The sequence below is a fragment of the Conger conger genome, chromosome 13, assembly GCF_963514075.1.
Source record: "Conger conger chromosome 13, fConCon1.1, whole genome shotgun sequence".
NCBI lineage: Eukaryota > Metazoa > Chordata > Actinopteri > Anguilliformes > Congridae > Conger > Conger conger.
This window is the reverse complement of record NC_083772.1, coordinates 25199651-25218441: the sequence shown is the minus strand read 5'-3', so window position 1 is coordinate 25218441 and position 18791 is coordinate 25199651. Positions and strand designations below refer to the sequence as shown.

Sequence of the window (18791 nt, the reverse complement as noted above, 5' to 3'; positions counted from 1 at the left end):
CCCGAGATCGTCATCGGGGGCGCGGATGGCCCGAGACCGCAGCCAAGCCGAACAGATGTCCCCCTAAACTGCCCTTCACGCCACCCATTAGAGCCTGGCAACTTCCTGCCTCCATTTGCGCAATTTCCTGCATTGAAGCCCGTGATCCGCGGACGGACATAATTAGGGAGTGGGATGATGGCAGAAGGCCTTTTGGGACGTGGCAAGCCCTGGGAATCGCAGATGACAGACAGGCACTTCTCCAAGGACGACTACATACAATTAACTGAGTTAGTGAAGCACGTTATAGCACTTCCGTTTCCCTGGGTGATGCATTCTGGGCCTCTGTGGAGTCCAGCTTTCAGACAGCCCCCAGCAGGGCAGAACATTGTCATATTCATCACAACTTTGCTCTATTGCATTACGTTTGGCAGGGGTCAACAGTGACCCAATTTTATGTACGTATCACACAAATGTGGGTTCCTTTATAGGTGCATCTAAAACCACAACAATAAGCATGGATACTTTTAAATGTAATTGTACATTTGTACATATATTTATTAGTTATTACAGTGCCAATTTTGACAGATCACCCAAACAGTGTTGTGTTTCATTAGTAGGCACCAATTGCAGTCTACTCCAAACAGGGCTATGTAAGAGAGGTTCACACTCTATACTGTAGGTATCCTTGCACTTGTGCCATTGGTAAAGAAGATTAAAGTGTTACAATAATTCTGTGTACTGTACTCTGTGCCTGATAGTGACACTGATGGAATTGAGAAAGAGCAGCCATTTCCATGGTCCCTTCCAGAAGCGGGATGATGATCTCATCAGGGATTATCATCATTTCTCAGCACGAGCGATGGGGACCCTGATGAAATGGCTGCAGAAAATCCATATCTAAGAAGAAATATTGTTGCCAAACAGAAATCTCTTCATGCTTTCACATATAGTACAGCCACAGATGTTTGAACCAATACAGACATCCTCTGAGAGATTACAGCTTATTCTTGAGAGCAGCATTATTATAGTGCAGTGCCTCATAATGGCTCACATGAAAAATCATGCAGAGCCATAGCATCCAGTTATGCTCTCTGTAGAGAGAGCAATGGAATCTCCCAAACAGAGTCGGTGTACTGTAACTGTTCTAACGTTGTTGGTTTCTAACACATCTCTATCCTAAAGTACAACTGAGAGGCAGGCGAACATCTGCAAACGGGGACTACTGTTCTGTACACAAACACTGCCTGCACCCCTCCCCCCATATCCTGCTGAGAATCACACATTTTACACAGGAACCACCAATAGGTGGCAGTAGTGATCTGCCAGGACCGTCTGCAGTGAGTGGAGAATTCCATGTGGGGGGAAAGGAAGGGTTGGGAGTGAAAATTCCCAATCCACAGAACATCTAACTGGTTAAACAGGGATATTCATCATCCCGGCTCCGGCGTGACATCAGCACCCTTTTCCTCCGGCTCTTTTAACACACCGAGGCGCCTCAACCACCCCACGCAACGCCGAGCCCCGTGTCTCACTGCCGGGGATGAGGGGAAACGGATCGCTCCAGCACGCGTCCCCATTACAACGCAAGCATCAGCAGTGTGAACACGCACGCGTACGAGCGCAAACAAATGCGTAATGACATCGTTCATCAACCAAGCACGGCCCTCATTTCTGAGCTGAAGTCCACGCTGGAGGGGAAAGCTTCGATAACATGACTGAGACTCAGCCCTACACACCTCAAGTCCACATTTCTGCACACTACTCACACCATTCCCGTACGGCATCCAAAGAGCAGTCTACTGCTCCTTTCACCTATTACTTCATTTAGATGGAAGTTAACACGTTTCTCAGGAGAGAGTTCAGCTTGGCCAGAGCGGTATCAGGAAGGGACTATGAAAGTGCTCATTTAGATGGAAGTTCAGTAGGGCATTATGTATTTTTTTTGCATTTACAGTTTTGGGGGAATTATGTATACTTCCTGGAAATGAATGCCAGCAGTTGTGAAAAAACTGCAATGAATTACTTCCTGGAATGGAAACTGCATGTCAGTGACTGAGCCCTACTTCAGAGACACCAGTTGTTACAGTAGGAAGGGTATTTGTGTGACTGTAGGCTCAGGACTCACAGCTAGACGGCCAGTGACAGCTAGAGGGTTTGAATATAAACTGAGTTTCAGTGTGACTGCAGCTGTAAACACATGTAGCTATATTACTATTGTCAGACTGACTGCAATACCCTTTAATAATTTCACTTTTATACACTATCAGTGGCCTTCCTCTGGAGGTGGTGCCATAAAGTTTACAACACTAAAATGCATAAAGCACGGGATGTTTCATGACAAAGCAGGCTCAGATTATATTGTGTAGTATCATTTTGCTTGTCTCAGTGCGACTGGTGCAATGGTCTAATTTCCACAGCAGTATACCTCGGACTTGGTAACCATCCAGAAAACTAGGGAAAACTGTGGAAACCTGCCCCACAGCTTCCTGAAGCCATCTGTCCCTAACCCTTGACTAACGCCCACCACCTGGGGGATATGTCTCTAAATCCCAAGTGGCTAATTTAGGATTTCTGGACCTTTTTTGGATTGAGATCAAAGGTCTGGTTTGTGCTCTTAAGCAGGGAAAACTAAGAATCTGGGAGCTTCTGCAGCCAGACTCTCACGCACATAATGTGTGTAGTTTTTCTTACCAGGTAAGACTTTTAAGACCGTAATTTGTTTAATATATTCTGTAATACTGTTATTTATGTTTAATTGGAAAGTAATTGGCTTTAAGTAACCTGCCAGGCAAATAAATAGTTAAAACCTGATCTGTGTGGTTTCGCTTACTGTTATAGCTACAGGTATTGCAGGGACACCCTCCTAGAGCTGGTGTAGGGAGGACGCACATTTAGGCCTATTGGGTCACAGAGTATTGCACATGTAGACCTTTGTTGTTAAATCAATCTCTTCTGCTTAGCCGTTCATTCATGTTGAGAATAAGGATAGCTAATGTTCGTCTTCTTGGGTTCCTGAGGCGCTAATGTCCATACCTAAAGTAGTAGCATCCTTTGCAACCTCTGAAATGACTGTAAACATGTAAATGACCATGTACACTGTAGCTCAGGTAAATGACCATGCTATAACAGGGATAACAGCTTGTGTAAATGACCATGATATAACAGGGATAACAGCTTGTGTAAATGACCATGCTATAACAGTTTTACCAGAACCAGAACCAGAACTTCCCTTCTCCTTTGAATTATTGGGCTTAGATTTGTTTGAATTAGTCTGTGTAGCACATTATTTAAAGGAGTAGGACCCTGCATAAATTGGTTTTGTAGCCTGCAATTCAGTTGACAATGTCTAAGCATTAGTTTTGCCACTCTGATTGAATACGCACCAAGATAATTATATAGCTGTCATAAAGTAATTAGATAAAGAGACCAATAATAATGATTTCGGTGAATCCAACAAATGCTGATGGAGGAGTCTATTTTGACTTGAGTTACAAGCATACAACCCCACCCCCCACCCCCACACCCCACATAATGAGACTACATAAACGGAATACATAATCAGCCACACTTATAATATCTCCGCCCGTTATGTGGTGATACTGCATAAGCATTAAAGAGAGAAGTGCACCTTGGATCACAAATTGCCCAGTGTGCCGGTTTGATACATAACACACGTTTCTGGGGAAGAATGTGTCATATTTGCATCTGAAACTAGTCACAAAAGGCTTAGTACATCTGGCCTTGAGACTCATGTTGAAAATGGAGTTGCAGTATGGCTCCTATAGCTCCTGTCAAAGCTTCATTTAAATGTTCATGTTAATTTGAAAATGAGATTGTAATTTGTCATTTGAAAGTGTAGTATATTAACAGCACATCTATACTTGAGCTCTTGGTGCAAGCTATGGCAACTGGACCGCCTGTGCAATATGATTGATTTCAATAATTTTTTCCAATTCCAGATGCGGTGCATTCATTTACCACATACAGGCTACCGTAACAATAATGGCAACAGCATATAATACATTACCTATACATTGCATTTCTCATAGCTTGATTCAGAACATTACAACGTGTTAAACAAAATTTGGTCAGTTTTTTATGGTAGCCCAGCATGCATGTTACAGCAGGTTTCACAATGAAAAATAGTAATTCATACATATACCAGTAAAATCTAATATTTGGTCATAAATTCGCATTTTAAAATTGGTCCGTTGAAGTAAGTCATTTTGCGTCAGTTGCCAAGGTTCTGTACTGTTTTAACAAAACTTTTATTGTACCCGCCTCCCCTCGGAGACTATGCACAATCACTTTTTAAATAAAAACTGACTATTTTAATCATAAAGAAAAAATAGCAGGGACAGCTAATTCCCCTCCGCAGTGTATTGCGTGTGAGGCGGTTTCCCTCCGTTCTCTGAGCCGTACATGTCTGCAGCCGCAGCTGTAAACAAGGGGAGCGGACTGAATACAGCGGAGCGTTAAACGCCGACGTTCGCCCCGGGACAGGCAGATTTAAACGCAGAGCCCTCAGTCTGACACGGAGCGGCCCTGTGTGTCGCTGTGTGCGCCCGCACGCCTGGTCACTCGCCGCGCTGACCGCAGACCTCCCTCAGCAGCGACGCCTCTCATTAGTGCTGCAGGACCTCACGACCACCGCGGTCCTGAGAGGACACGCACGACCTGCAGTGAAACCTAATGTCCAGATGAAATAACGGCGTGTTCTTTCTCTCCTCCTCTACCGGCACAGCTCCTCCACTGGCCTGCAGGGCGAGGAGATTAAGGCCAATGGCAGTTAGCTGCAGTCGTAGCAGACCGTATAGCTGTCAATGTACATCAACATATAGTCCTCAGAGCTCCGTAGAGATAACCAGGCTTTTGAAGGCTGAGCCCGGCCGTAGGGGCGGCCTGTATCATAGTGGTTAAGGTAAATGACTGGGACACGCAAGGTCGGTGGTTCTAATCCCGGTGTAGCCACAATAAGATCAGCACAGCTATTGGGCCCTTGAGCAAGGCCCTTAACCCTGCATTGCTCCAGGGGAGGATTATCTCCTGCTTAGTCTAATCAACTGTACGTCGCTCTGGATAAGAGCGCCTGCCAAAATGCCGATAATGTAATGTAATGGACGTTTGTTCGATATCCCCCCGTCCCCGTCCCCGCTGGGAGCGAGCCCCGGGCCTTTACCTCGGTCGGTGTCGTAGAGGAAGACGAAGCGGTTCCAGTCGTAGTGGTCGAGCAGGCTGAGCAGGGCGCCGCGTATGGAGGGCCGCAGCTGCAGGACGAACTGGCTCTCGCCCTCCGTGGGGAAGCTGGGCGTGATGAGCGAGATGTGGAGCGCGCTGCAGAAGGAGGTGAGGGTGTGCACCGAGCGCTTGTCGTACAGGCCGAAGATGGCGAAGACCCCGCGGGAATACTGCGAGCAGACTGGGGGGGGGGGGGGGGAGAGGAGGACAGAGGGGTCAGCAAAAAGAGAGGAGAGGACCATTCTTAGAAAGTCACATTAAGCCTTTGAAGAGTTTTTTCTAAGTTGTTTTCTTTGAAATACCAGTAGCGATTGGTACGTACATCAGCATTACAATGCTGATTTCAGAATACCCTAATCACATATTTGTGATCTCACACCTTAAAGGGTTCAAATGTAGAATGCAGAGTCAAACAAGAGTGGTGGCTTGTCTACTTGTGTACCCGTATGTGTGTGTGTGTGGTCATGTATCAAATATTCATTAATGTTATTGTCAGAGCAAAAAGGCCCAAATCACATTATGTAAAATTAAATTAACAGGACAGAATGCAAACCCATCAATACCCTCCAATTTCCTGACATGGAAAGCCAAGCGACAGCACTTGTCACATGTCCATCGATCAAACAACGTTAATCAAGATTAATATCATTGACTAATGTAATTGACAGTGCTTCTAACCCTGATCTGATCCAGAAACCTGCAGGACCACAACAGAAGGAAAAGGAGCTTCGGATGTACGACATGGCTCAGGCAGTAAGAGCAGTCGTCTGGCCGTCGGAGGGTTGCCGGTTCGATCCCCCGCCCGGGCTGTGTCGAAGTGTCCCTGAGCAAGACACCTAACCCCCAAATGCTCCTGACGAGCTGGTCGGGGCCTTGCATGGCAGCCAATCGCCATCGGTGTGTGAGTGTGTGTATGAATGGGTGAATGGAGAAGCATCAATTGTACAGCGCTTTGGATAAAGGCGCTATATAAATGCCTGTCATTTACTATTTACCATTTACCATGTAAACCACAGATTCTAGAGACTAACAAAAAGATCAGCTCCTGTGACACTTTTTTACTTAGTATAGGAGATTCTGGTTAGTAACAGCAGTTTTGAGTGAAATATCACAGTTTTATATAACATTAAATATTTCAGGGCAGAACATGCATTGGAAAGGTAAAGCCCTTGACCCCACCCATTTCTGAATGTTCATGAGATGCCTTAAATTGGAATGATTTAGCTTCAACAATAGGAGGAGTTTTCAGTGTGAAGTCTGTTGAGATGAGAATCTGATGAGTCTCTTCTTCAGCATACCTGGGTCAAAATTTAAAGTCAGATCCCCAAGCTTGATACTGCTGGCTTTATAATAGCATATACACTCAGTAAGCACTTTATTTGGTATTTATTAGACGTCTTTTTTAAACTTACTGTTATTTTGCTGCTGTATCATATCCACTTAAGAGGTTTGATGCACTGGATGTGTTGCATACCACTGTTGTAATGTGTGGTTATTTGTGTTACTGACACCTTCCTGTCACTTTTCACCAGCCTGGCCTTTCTCCATCAACTTCTCTCATGAACAAGGCGTTTTTGCCTGGAGAACTGCTGCTCGCTGATGTTTTTTTATTTTTGCATCGATCTCTGAAGACTCTAGAGACTGTTGTGCATGAAAATCCACATCCAGATCAGCAGCTAAGGAAATACTCAAACCAGCCCATCTGACACCGTCATGTCACGGTCAAAATCACAGGGATTGCATTTTTCCTCATTCTGATGGTTGATGTGAGCTTCTGACCTGTATACCATGATTTTATGCATTGCATTCCTGCCACACAATTGGCTGATTAGATAATTGCATGAATAAGTAGGTGTTCTTAATAAAGTGCTCAGTGAGTGTACCTTAAAGAACAGAGATGCAGGGCGTTGAGCTCCAATTTACATAGAAAATATGGAGTAGTCTGTAGGGATCATCACATTAGATAAAAAAAACAGATGACATGGTGCATCTTACTAATCTCCTGAGAATTACATGTTATATTGCCCTGTGATGAAACAAGACACTTTTTTACCACTGTGTATGCAAACCACACTCAGCATAACGAGAGGAGTGTATTCCCTTGATAGAGTGATAGTCTAATACCATACAAAACATCTTCTGTTTTCAAATGGAGGTTTCGCATCATCGATAGAAAATGCCTGCTTTGGGAGACGCTCATTAAGTAATCTTCAGTGACTTTTAACAACAACAGTAATTGTCTGTTCTCATAAAGCATGTCAAATGTTTTAATGAGTGGTTGTAAAATGTATTGTGGTTTTGGCGTAAGAGTCACTTGAGCTTAATGAAGGTTTATGAGACCTGCATTCGCTGGTTATATGCAGTACAGAACTGTGTTCCTTCTGACAGTCGCATTGTAATACTGAAGCAATTCAATGCTGCAAGTATTTCTTTGGTTCAACAACCCAAAACTCAATTTTTCAGTATACTTTTGGGAAAAGAGAACAGAACAAAACAATAAAGCAACCTTTATCCCCTGTAATGTATAATAGATACAGTATCTGGGTACACCTTTTCCCAGAGTTATGGTTACCTGACCGCAGCATTATTGTTTCACAAATACTCAGTCTCAGTCTCCAGACTAGAACTTCAAAAATTTGTGGTTTTAATTAAATCGGCAGTAGTGCAGATTGAAGGATCTAGAGGATTTTTACAGATAGCTGTATAAAAGACTGGTCAAAGATTGCTGCAACGTTAAACCACTCAGTGGAGAATTTGCAAAGCACTGAAAGCAGGGGGAGAATAATTTTGACGCCTTTTGGGAAATAAAATGATTTCCTTTTTAAAAAGATTTCTCCGAGCAATTGCATTAATATGATAATATTTCCCATTTCCTGGGCAAAACATACAACTAACATTCTGCATTGGGGATATTGCCCTTTTTATATTTGCATATTTGACCCACAGAGTACACTGAGTGAAATAAAGTTGTATTTAACGTGTATGGGTAATATTGGACTATATTTAGTGTATACAAGAAAAATTACACAGCATTCAGTGTGTATGGGTAAATGGTGCTATATTTAGTGTTTATGGGTAAAACGGCACAACATTTAGTTGCTTTTTGGTAAAAACTGCACCCTATTTAGGGTGGACGGATAAATATATTCACCAAAGAAGAGATGCAGTAAGGTCGAGTCAATACGAGCAAGTGGCCAATTGAGACTAGCTGCCTGCGAGCATTTTGCTTCACCCCTGACAGCCCCTCCCCCGAATCTCCACCGACTGCAGTGGGATAAAAGAAGACTCCCAAACGGACTGGGGTTGTGTGTTTACGGGGTGCTAGACTGAGGAAACAGCACACAACTCATCTTCACACATACATACATGCATAACTGTAGCCACACATACATACATGCATAACTGTCACCATTGAGAACTGCTAAGGATTGCAAAACATGTCACCCACTGCAAGAGGTAACCCACACAGCTGCCGTCTTAAAACGTAGGTGTGTCTAGAGTGGCACCCCATGCACACTCGTGTGTGCCAGTACAGGGACGCCGGGTCTACACTCTGCCACCCACTCAGTACTGCTCCACCTGTTCACCCTCTGAAAGGGGAGAAACAGACAGATCAACAGACAAAAGGCTACACAATCCGCACACAGGCTAGCTTAGGACTCAACCTAAGCTGAAAGCCTTCCTTTCTCTCCGCACCGGTTGCCAGAGGGACGGTTCCTTTGTGCAACAAGAGCATTCCTCCAGTCATATCCAGCACGCTCCCGTTATCATTCACGCATTCTGATTCAGAAGAAAAAAAAACATGCCTCCCTCAAAGATGTTTTCCCCCAGGCATTGTACGAACGCAACCTCTCCGTCGAAAGCTGCCGATTTAAGAGAAACCAAGCGCTGCTTTTTTCTCTGGTTTTTTCCCCCGTTTGTGAGGGTGTGCCGTGCAGCATTTCCAGTGGGAATCCTCCCGGCATTAATACAGGGGTGGCTGTGGAATCGCACATAGGAGGCGACTTCAGTGTGGGGCTTTAATTGCCTGCTCCCACTCCCTGGGACTTATGGTATTTGTACCCTGCCTCACGTCCCCCTCTCTCCGGGAATAAAACCAATTCAATTAACCACAATGAGCCCTGACTCAGTAAACAATGTGGAGAGGCACTGCTGCTCGCAGCAATTAAACAGGGAGGCTGAACAGCCAGACCTGTTTCAGAGACCACTTCATCTAGAAACCGCCATCTTCTTAAAAATCCTCATTCAGTATTTTGACCTTCCTCATCTTACATTCTGTGAAAAGCAACTCATGATTTCATTGTAATGTTCGTAATTATTCATGTTCTGGAATGTACTTGAGATTGTGTATTTGGAGGCTGATTATAGGGAGGGATAGTCAAATGTTTTCTGTTCCATAAAAAGGGGATTTATCATGGTGGGCTGCCCGGCTGAATAAAGCTTAAGCAAACAGAAATAATACACTTTATCAGGGTGCCAACTGAATCCATTTATTTTCCGCAGGACAAGGACAAAACAAATCTAAAAAATGAAATTATATTTAGATAAAAGAAACAAACAATATGTTACAGTGTTATCATAAAGGATTTCATTTTCTATATTTCGTATTGTAAATATTCTAAAGTGCTTTTAGTTTTAGAGCAGTTCTAAATATATAGAACAATATATAATAGAACACTATATATAGAACACATAACACAATTTAAATTTCATTCTCAGTTTTTTAATTGAAATGCCCTAGACATAATTAACAGTGTCCTCAGCTAGATGCAATAATTATTAAATGTACACCCCAGTAATTACCTGCAAGTGGTTTTATGATATTCCACTTTTTATTTTTATGACATGACAGATTAATTTTTTTGCTTGTGAATTTTGTAAACATCTCAATTACTTTGAATAATACAGGCAGAGAGTGTACTTGGCAGAGAGGGCAATCGTAAAAGCTTGGTATAAAAAAGGGTTCAACAGGTATAAAGATGCTCTTAATTCATATGAAGAAATCATTCTGAAATCTATTGAAATCGAACTTTTGAATTTATTTCTTCACCTTGCCAAGACTCCGGAAACCACAGCCTGGGTGAATGGCATTCCCACTGAAATATGACGGCCAACATTCAGAGAATCATGCAGTCCTTCCAGGGACTGACACAGAGAGAGAAGTCATCCTCACGGGCCAATACCATGATAATATGATCTCGCCTGGGGTCGGTCGGTCCCAGTCCAGCACCCCGTGAGTGACTGCGACCTCCGACCTCTTCGTCTCTCTCTTTCTGTCTCTTTTCCAGATGCTGCCGGAATGATGATCAGGGCGTCTCTGCATGCCGTCATTATATTTATTCACCACTGTTACCACATGCCAGCTTGCTGAGGCTTGCTATACATGGGGAATTTCATTCAGCAACTTCATTCTTGCCTAAAAGACTCCCTTTGCACCACGACACCAAGTGAAAAAAGAGGATGGTGAACGGCGTTAGTGAGGTGCGCTTGCTCATTCAGCTGACTGGGTATAATACCCAGCTGACTGCAGCCTCAGTTGGTAATGAAAACAAGGAGAAAACGATAATCCATCATTTTCATTTGTGTGTTTAAAGAGAGGCTTCATGTGAGCCAGAGGCCTTTGTGAATGGAGATCCTGCAGGGAGGCCTTTAACTGCTCAGCGAGGGCTGCTGAGACTCCAGAAAGAAAAGCCTTTCTGAGAAAAGCTTTCGCTCCCATTCTTTCTTTTCATAATTAGAGCGCTTTCCTTCTCAGCACTCACCCCCCCACCCGCACAACCCCCACACAATTCACTGTGCGGCACAGGGGAAGGCTCACGATGAGCTTACTGCAAGCATCTGGGATCATTCCATGATCCTGTGAATGATGCTTTCTCTGTTGTACACCAGTCTCAAAGGAATACAACCTACCTTCAACAACGTAATGATTTTTTTGTACTTGTTGTTGGCAGGTTTCACTAAAATAAACATTGAAGTAAAAATCACCAATAAGGAAAGCTAAACAAGCTAAACAAGAAACAGAGGACAGCAGTAGGTGAGCACTATAAAAAAAGAATATTTTGATATGTATTTATACATAAATGGCCCATGTAAAAGAATCTAAAAGCTAGACATCTAACACCCAGTGAATTCATTCAACGTCCCTCCCACAACAACAAATACAAACATGTATCTGTGTAATTATCTAAACCATTTAAGATGTGTAATTTGAAATCTGTTGACATTTCAAAAAGAGCGTTACAAAAGAAGCATCGTGCTTACAGACATGCCATTCTGCCAGGCAAGGCACAGAGCAGAAGAAGGACGTGCTTCTGTCCTGAAGTCACTGAGATGGAGGCTGTATGGAAGCCGTGCGGGGTGGAAACACACTTCTCTGTGCGAGGGAGTACTGCGCTTGTCGCATGATTGATGCGCATAGCTCCGAGCCCAGGCCGTACACTTCTCCCATAATGCCGTTAGGAGCAGATGGATTTAGTTTCCCCCTCTACTCTACGTGCCCGTATCTCACTCTTAACACCACAGACTCTTGGTTATTGTGTCATGAAAGACATTTCAGGGTGAAAAATGGGGGGAGGGCCAGGGCACCCAGCAGAAATTTGCAGGCAGTGTTTCTGAACTGGAACCCCCGAGTAGCGTGTATAATAGCAGGTTTATACCCGATGCCCGAGCTGCTCCCGCCGTGATTGTTTTGTGATTGGAAGTGCAGCGGGGCCAGAAGGCCGAGCGTATTCCGCAGTGTTTCAGCGACCTGTTCAGTCCTGCTCTGGATCTTTAAACCAAGTAAGATTGAATCTGGTTAAAGCTGCATGTAAAGACTTCAAGGAAAGATACAATTAATTTCACTCAACTTACTTCTGTGACATGCTGCCCTTTACATAAATTGCAGTCCTCTATCTACATAGTAATGGCAAAGGGATTAAAATCATGGGACTAGGAATTAATATTACATGCGTGTGCTTTGGCATGTATGCATCAAGGGACCTTCAAACTCACTTTCATCCATTTTCCTGCACACATAACATTGATCAACACAGAGTTCACTGGCTCTATTTTGAAGCAAAAGGCTAATGTATCATTATCAGTGAAGTCTGGAAGCCCATTTTACTTTGAGAATCGCTCCTCGTCTCCTTGATGAAACAGACCCTGGCCGTATCGCCTGTCATGACCCTCTGTCTTCGGGGCCCCAGTATCTACGGGTTGTGAGATCATTCAATCAGTATTGCATTCCACTGATTCCACTGTTTTTTTCCCCACTATGGGAGTTCTGCGCATGGAACATTCTAGTCATCGCCCAGTGACATAACACAGCTTTGCGGTTTGATTTTAATAACAAGGCCTGTTTTAACCCTCTCATTAAAAGACAACACCAGTGCCGTGTGTTCTTCCTTTGCTATTGAAAGACAGGGCAAGACAAAAGCATTTAGTCTCTAATGAGGATAAAAGCTCATCTTTGGCATTTGAAAGAAAGTGAAACATTTTATATCTCTGGTTGCATTTAAAGGAGTTCACCTTGGATTTACCTCATTGCATCAGCAACCTGCTGAGCAAAGGAGCATGGTCCTCAAAGACTAAAGCTCTTTTCATTAGCTAGCCCAGGGGCTCAGCAGCTCTGTAAGAATTCAATAGAGCTCTTGAAGAAAACAGCAAGAAATCCTATACCGATGTGTTTCCATTCTGCTGTAAAGCCATAATTTAAATAAGGCATATTATGTGCAGTAATACGTGTATGGATTAAATGCCAAGCAATAATGTTCATCCCAGGCAGATGATCTTTATTGACAGTTTTCGCTCCATCTATTTTTGTGTGAAAACAGTGAACATACAGAATGCGATTCGACTCCAATGCAGGCAGCCTACTGTCATAAAGAAAGAGGGATGAATTGTGAGTTTAAAGGGTTTTTGGAACCACCTTGCTTATACAGTAGGTGCTGACCAAAGCCTGCCTCCAGGATTCAAACTTACGATGTTCTTGTGGTGAGGAGACCTGTGGTCTGTGCCTGAGAACACTGCTGTCTCATTCCTATCATAGGGTCTCATACCTACTTGAAGATATCAGGCACATCCAGCAGAAAAAGACTTTGGTCTTAATACACAACATAGACATACACTTCAGTTTGAATGTTTTTATTAATGATGTTAACCAAATTCTGCTACGAGTTCCGCCCCCTGCTCGTTAGTTGTTGCTCCTTTGGCAGTGACTGGATTTAAAACTCGGGAAATCTCCTCCAGTAAGCTGACACTAGTTGCCCTCGGCACTCTAGAACATTTGTATTTCCGTCAACAATAGTCATCCTTGGCACTACAGTACATTGGAATTTCTGTCGACTTAAGTCACCCGCAGCAGTGAATGGGTTAAACAAACAAACAAATACAAATGCATCGTGCCATCTGCAATGTTGCCCAGACTAAATTCAGCATGTCTTCCAGGCCGTACAGAGGCAGAACCTGAGACAGCGAGCTTAGCGATACATGCAGTGCTCTGAATGCAGAGGAGCCCCAGACGGTCAAAGCTCTCCTGTGAAATGGCACAGACAGGACCAGCACTTGATGTCTTGCTATCCTCACATAAACAAACAACTGTATAGAATTTGAGGGGGAGGAGGATCAAGGAAAGACTATTTTAATTCTCCCATGGGCTATTTTTTGTGAAATAAAAGTTATTTCTGGCTTATTCATTCATTTAATTTAGTGAAAAGCTAATTAGTGCCTCTCTGCCTAAATTAAATCTGATGAATCTTTTTTTGGAGCAAGGTTTCCAACCTTGTTCCTGGAGATCAACCATTCTGTGGATTTTCATTTCAACCAAACACTGACAAACCTGATTGTACTAATTAGCAGCACAACAGGAAACATACAGGATGGTATGTCTCCAGGAACAGGATTGGGAACCATTGTTACTTCACTGTGTGTTAGGGGTAGTAACCTATGAGATAGCAAATCTAGCTTTACTTGTTTATAAATGTCATCTCCTTACAATAAATGTGTCATAGCAGTACAAATTTGGCAACAATGTCCCATGGACATCATGAACAGTGATATATAATGAACTATGGAAGCTTGAGACAAGGAAAACATGCAAATGACTGCAAAGGCAGTATCTTTCATTATACAGTTTAACAGACAGGAACATCATGTTCACATGGTGAATTGGTTGATCGACAGGGAACATGTACAGATTATTGATTTGAAATCATAAAGGTAATGGCAAGTAGCAAAGCTAATTAATACCAAGGTTTAGTTTTAAGCAGTGACATTTTTCATCATTAACCATTACTTTCGATAAACGTAGGAGCAGAACTGCCTTCATGGCTACCTTATCGTATGTTATGTTCTCAGACTGATACTGTAGGAGTGGCTCTCTTGTCAAATAAGAAGTCTCCCTCTAGATTGTATTCTTTAAAGTAGTCTTCTTTGGCACTCTTTAAATCATAGTTTAGCATTTTATAGACACTATTCTATTGCTATTCTATTGCTATGGCTTTGCCTATATGAAAAAACTTTTAAAAATTGAACATCAGAAATGAGTTACATCCCACAGAAGTCAGTGGGTTGGACAGGAAACACCCTCTCATCCAACTAGAGTGTGTATGAATGACTGCGTTGCCCTTCAGTGAATTACAGTAAGCGATTTTAATGGTACATCACAGAATTTTAACAGCCATCTCTCTGGAGCATCAAACAACAAATCTGGAATCTGAGATCAGGAATGTAGCACCAACATCAAGATTCCAACATCAAGATTCCGAGAGTGTCACTTCAAATAATTCTTTTTAAATGCAGTCATTTATTTTTAGCAAATTCGCTTCTCCAATCGAACCTGAGTTTGGAATGTCTGAATGCCCCTTGCTGCCAGCTCGGGAGAGTTGAAGACAACTAGCAGTTCTCTTCCAAAACACACGGTGTCAGCCAGCTACAGGACTGCAGTTTCACACTGCAGTCACAAGCCTGGGAGAAGACCCAATCATACAGATGAGAGTAAGCCATGGGAGTTCACTCCAGCAGTGAACACTGCTATTCTCGCTGAATCCCTCCCATGTATCCCTTGGGAGACGGAAGCTCTTTTTCTTTTCTTTGTCACAACATGAGACTTTGCGACAGAAAGTCAACAGCTTCAGTGACAGAAGATTTAAAATGCTTAGCAATATGAAAATATTACACCTATTAGCCTGACAGGCTCTGGAATAATTTAGGCTGCAGTTCACTGCACTAAGGTAATGTTTTAATCAAGCAGAAACCTCTCCCAGAAAGGCTTTTAGGATTCACTGCGTGTTGATTTGTCTGAGTGCGTGTGCATGTGCGCGCGTGTGCATGTGTGTGCTTCTGTGTGTGCTCCTGTGTGTCACTATGCGTGACTGTGTGTGTGTGTGTGTTTGTGAATCAACACAGGCTGTATCTGACTGCCTGCCACATTCTCATCCATATGGAGTCCAAGACAAAGACACCTGATTATCTGGGAGAATGGGCTTAATAAATCACTTCATGATCTGTGACTTACAATGTTCAGAATTCTTTCCCTCTATTGAAAGGCAAATTAGACCACTTCCTGAGCAGATATGATCACTGTGTCTCTTATATGCTGTAATTAATTTAATGATGAGGTTAATTGACTAGAAATTCTTCTTACCTTTTTTTAATTACAGTTAAAAATGGACGGAGAGTCAGATTACATTTTTTTCCTTCAGAGTAGTTAGTCACGGTTGTGGTTTCATTGCAGCGATTCTCCTCTCTGTACTGAGAGAATGGCCCAGTCTGGTACCATCCTCTCCCTCCATCATTAACACATCTTTCACAAAATGACCTCTGTGTGGGATAGAGGTTGCGAATAGTGATATGAAATACATAGATATACACAGGAATAAGACATATACTTCCTCTCTGAGCAAATTTCATATTGAGTTTTCCAGGAAATAGACACCACATTTCCAACCAGTACAAGTGGAATATGGCAGTTTATTGTCGGAAAAATATATATCCGAGTTATAACTTTTATACAGTGATGTTGCACAGCACTGGAATCACAGATGCTGTTTTTGTATGTTAAATCACCAAACATTTAACATAGTTTTTTAATAGAGATAGACTCAGATATAATATTTTTCAGGCCCTCAATTAAAAGAACACCAGATTAAAATGGTTTTATTTCAGTATATGAAATCAAATACAATTATAGCTAAAGTATATTATTTTTAAAAATGTATTTGACTAGAGTAAATCAAATATACTGTAGAACCATGAATATTACTTGAACCATTGCAAATGCATTAAAAATTGTAAATTGTCAGAATATAAATGCCAACTAAAAGTAATATCAGCGCACAAAACCCAAAATTCCATTTTGCATTCATGCAATATGCATGCAAGCAAGGGGTGCAATCTACATGAAATTTATTTTGGTAAATCATATAAATATATCTACAGTATCAGGTCTACAGTGTAAATTATGTAGTATCGAGCAAGGGCAAACAACCTTACAGACCTACCACACTAATGGGCAGTTTTTTCCTCGGCTATAAATAGGCTATAAATAATAATACTAAGTGGAAGTAATCTTAAAAGGTCACTTTACATTATAGCCAATGATTTCTCAAGCTTTCAAAACCACAGCCTCGCCGTTGCATCCCCAAATGACTGTGCCGCTTCGATTCAATTTCTGGAAATCTCAGGGCAAATTCCACCCCATGGAAGCACCATTAATCCCATTGAAAAATCCCACTGTTTTTCTTCAGTTCTGGCAGTAGCACACAGTGTCAAAACTACAGTGACCATAAAGGAATATGCAGGTGAATTGGTCTATGTAGTGCTCAATGTGCCTCAAAATACCTCATGTTTAGCAAACAGAAATGTGCAGGGACATCTGCAGCAAGCCCACCGTCTGAGAAAGCAGCCATCTCTGGTGGCGGCATTGTTACTCAAAATCATTCAGCATTGAAGCCAGCAGCCGCTGACAGGCCTATTCTCTGCAGGAGAAAAATGATATTGATATTGATGGCTCGACAAAAGAAGCTGTAGCCTTAAGCATAGGGTGCATGGTAGTGGTTAATTTATATTCCTTTCAGGAATAAAAGTGTGCTTCATGAACTGAAGAGGAATTCTGCGTGTGTATGTGTTGTCAGTTATCTTGTGCATGCTTATGTGGTGTACCATTTGTGAATTATGTAATCTTCTTAATTTTTTTTCTGTTTATGGCAAAGCACAATGATAGATTTCATTACAAGCTTAACATATCATGACATCCTTTTAAAAATGGACGCCCCATACGCCTACTGAATGCTTTGCTCAGGTCTCGGTAAAGTGTCCATCTTATAACGCACTTATACTTTGCCCATCTCCCAAAGTGGTACTCATATTCTAAATCCCTTATGATAGTCTACCCAGCTGTGATGCCCACCTCAGATCACACCCCCCACAGTAGTATCCACTCCTTCCTCAAAGACATCTTACTCAACGCACACTTTTACTTCTCTCTGAGACGTGACTGACACATAGGGGAAGATAAAGAGGACAGTGCAGCACTTGTATAATCATAAAAAACATCATATTTTGCCACAAGCAATTGTAGGCTGTTTTTACCGAGGTCAAAAGAGCCAATTTCAGCATACAGTGTAAGGGTGCTGGCCAGACCTGATCATTGGGCATTACTACAATGAGAACAGACATTGGCATTAGCGAGTATGATCCCAGGATTGTGCGTTCATATCCACTCTGGTGTTTGGAGAGTTTCCTTTCAGATTAAGACTTTTCCTAAAATTGGAGAGGTGGCTTAGTATTCTATTCTGCATGTCTATTACTGCACTAGGTCGCTTAAGAGTCAGACTCCGTCCACTTTAAATCAGTCGCATGCAACTGCATGCAATAGTGTGGAGTGTTATCTTGTAATGCATACAGAAACTCAGTGCTGATGTCTTCAGGTTGAACAGTTAAGATAATTGAGTTTTTGTTCACTTGTGGTACTCTGCTGAGAAGGCACTTGGCTATGAGAGAAACAGGCTGGTGCAGAATTGACAGTTTGCTTTTCTTAAAAACTCGACTCCACCAAGCGGTCTAATCAGGAACCCCACAGAGGCCTGTACCATTACATTAGACATGTAGTGTTTACACAGCCTGAACAAGCTCCCGGGAGTCCGACAGAGCGTGTTGAGCCCAGCCAGAGGGAGGTATTCATTACAACCCCCCTAAGAAACAAAAACAACAGCCCCATGCCCTTAGGGGTGCGTATGTGTGTGTGTGTGTGTGTGTGTGCTCGCATGTATTTGACAGATACACTGTCTGTGCATGTCTATGTCGAGTTGGCATGCTGTGAGTGACAGTACCACCCGTCTTCTTCCTTAATAAGTTCTCCCAGATCTGTTTTTAACAGGAACATTCTGCTGGGTCCAGCCACTGAGCCATTACTAGATGTGTGTGTGTGTGTGTGTGTGTGTGTGTGTGTGTGTGCGTGTGCGTGTGCGTGTGCGTGTGTGTGTGTGTGTGTATATGTGTGTGTGTGCGTCCATGTCTGTGTGTGTCTGTGTCTGTGTGTGTGTGTGTGTATGTGTGTGTCTGTGTGTGTGTATGTGTCTCTGTGTGTGCAT

At 42.6% G+C, this 18791-nt stretch overlaps 1 protein-coding gene across 1 annotated transcript in view; it reads right to left on the bottom strand.

Moving 5' to 3' along the window:
• Positions 1-18791, bottom strand: part of gria4a (glutamate receptor, ionotropic, AMPA 4a) — an 84770-nt gene that overhangs the window by 44870 nt on the left and 21109 nt on the right. The window contains 1 exon segment of the mRNA XM_061216674.1: positions 5162-5401. Coding sequence (XP_061072658.1) covers positions 5162-5401 — 240 coding nt within the window.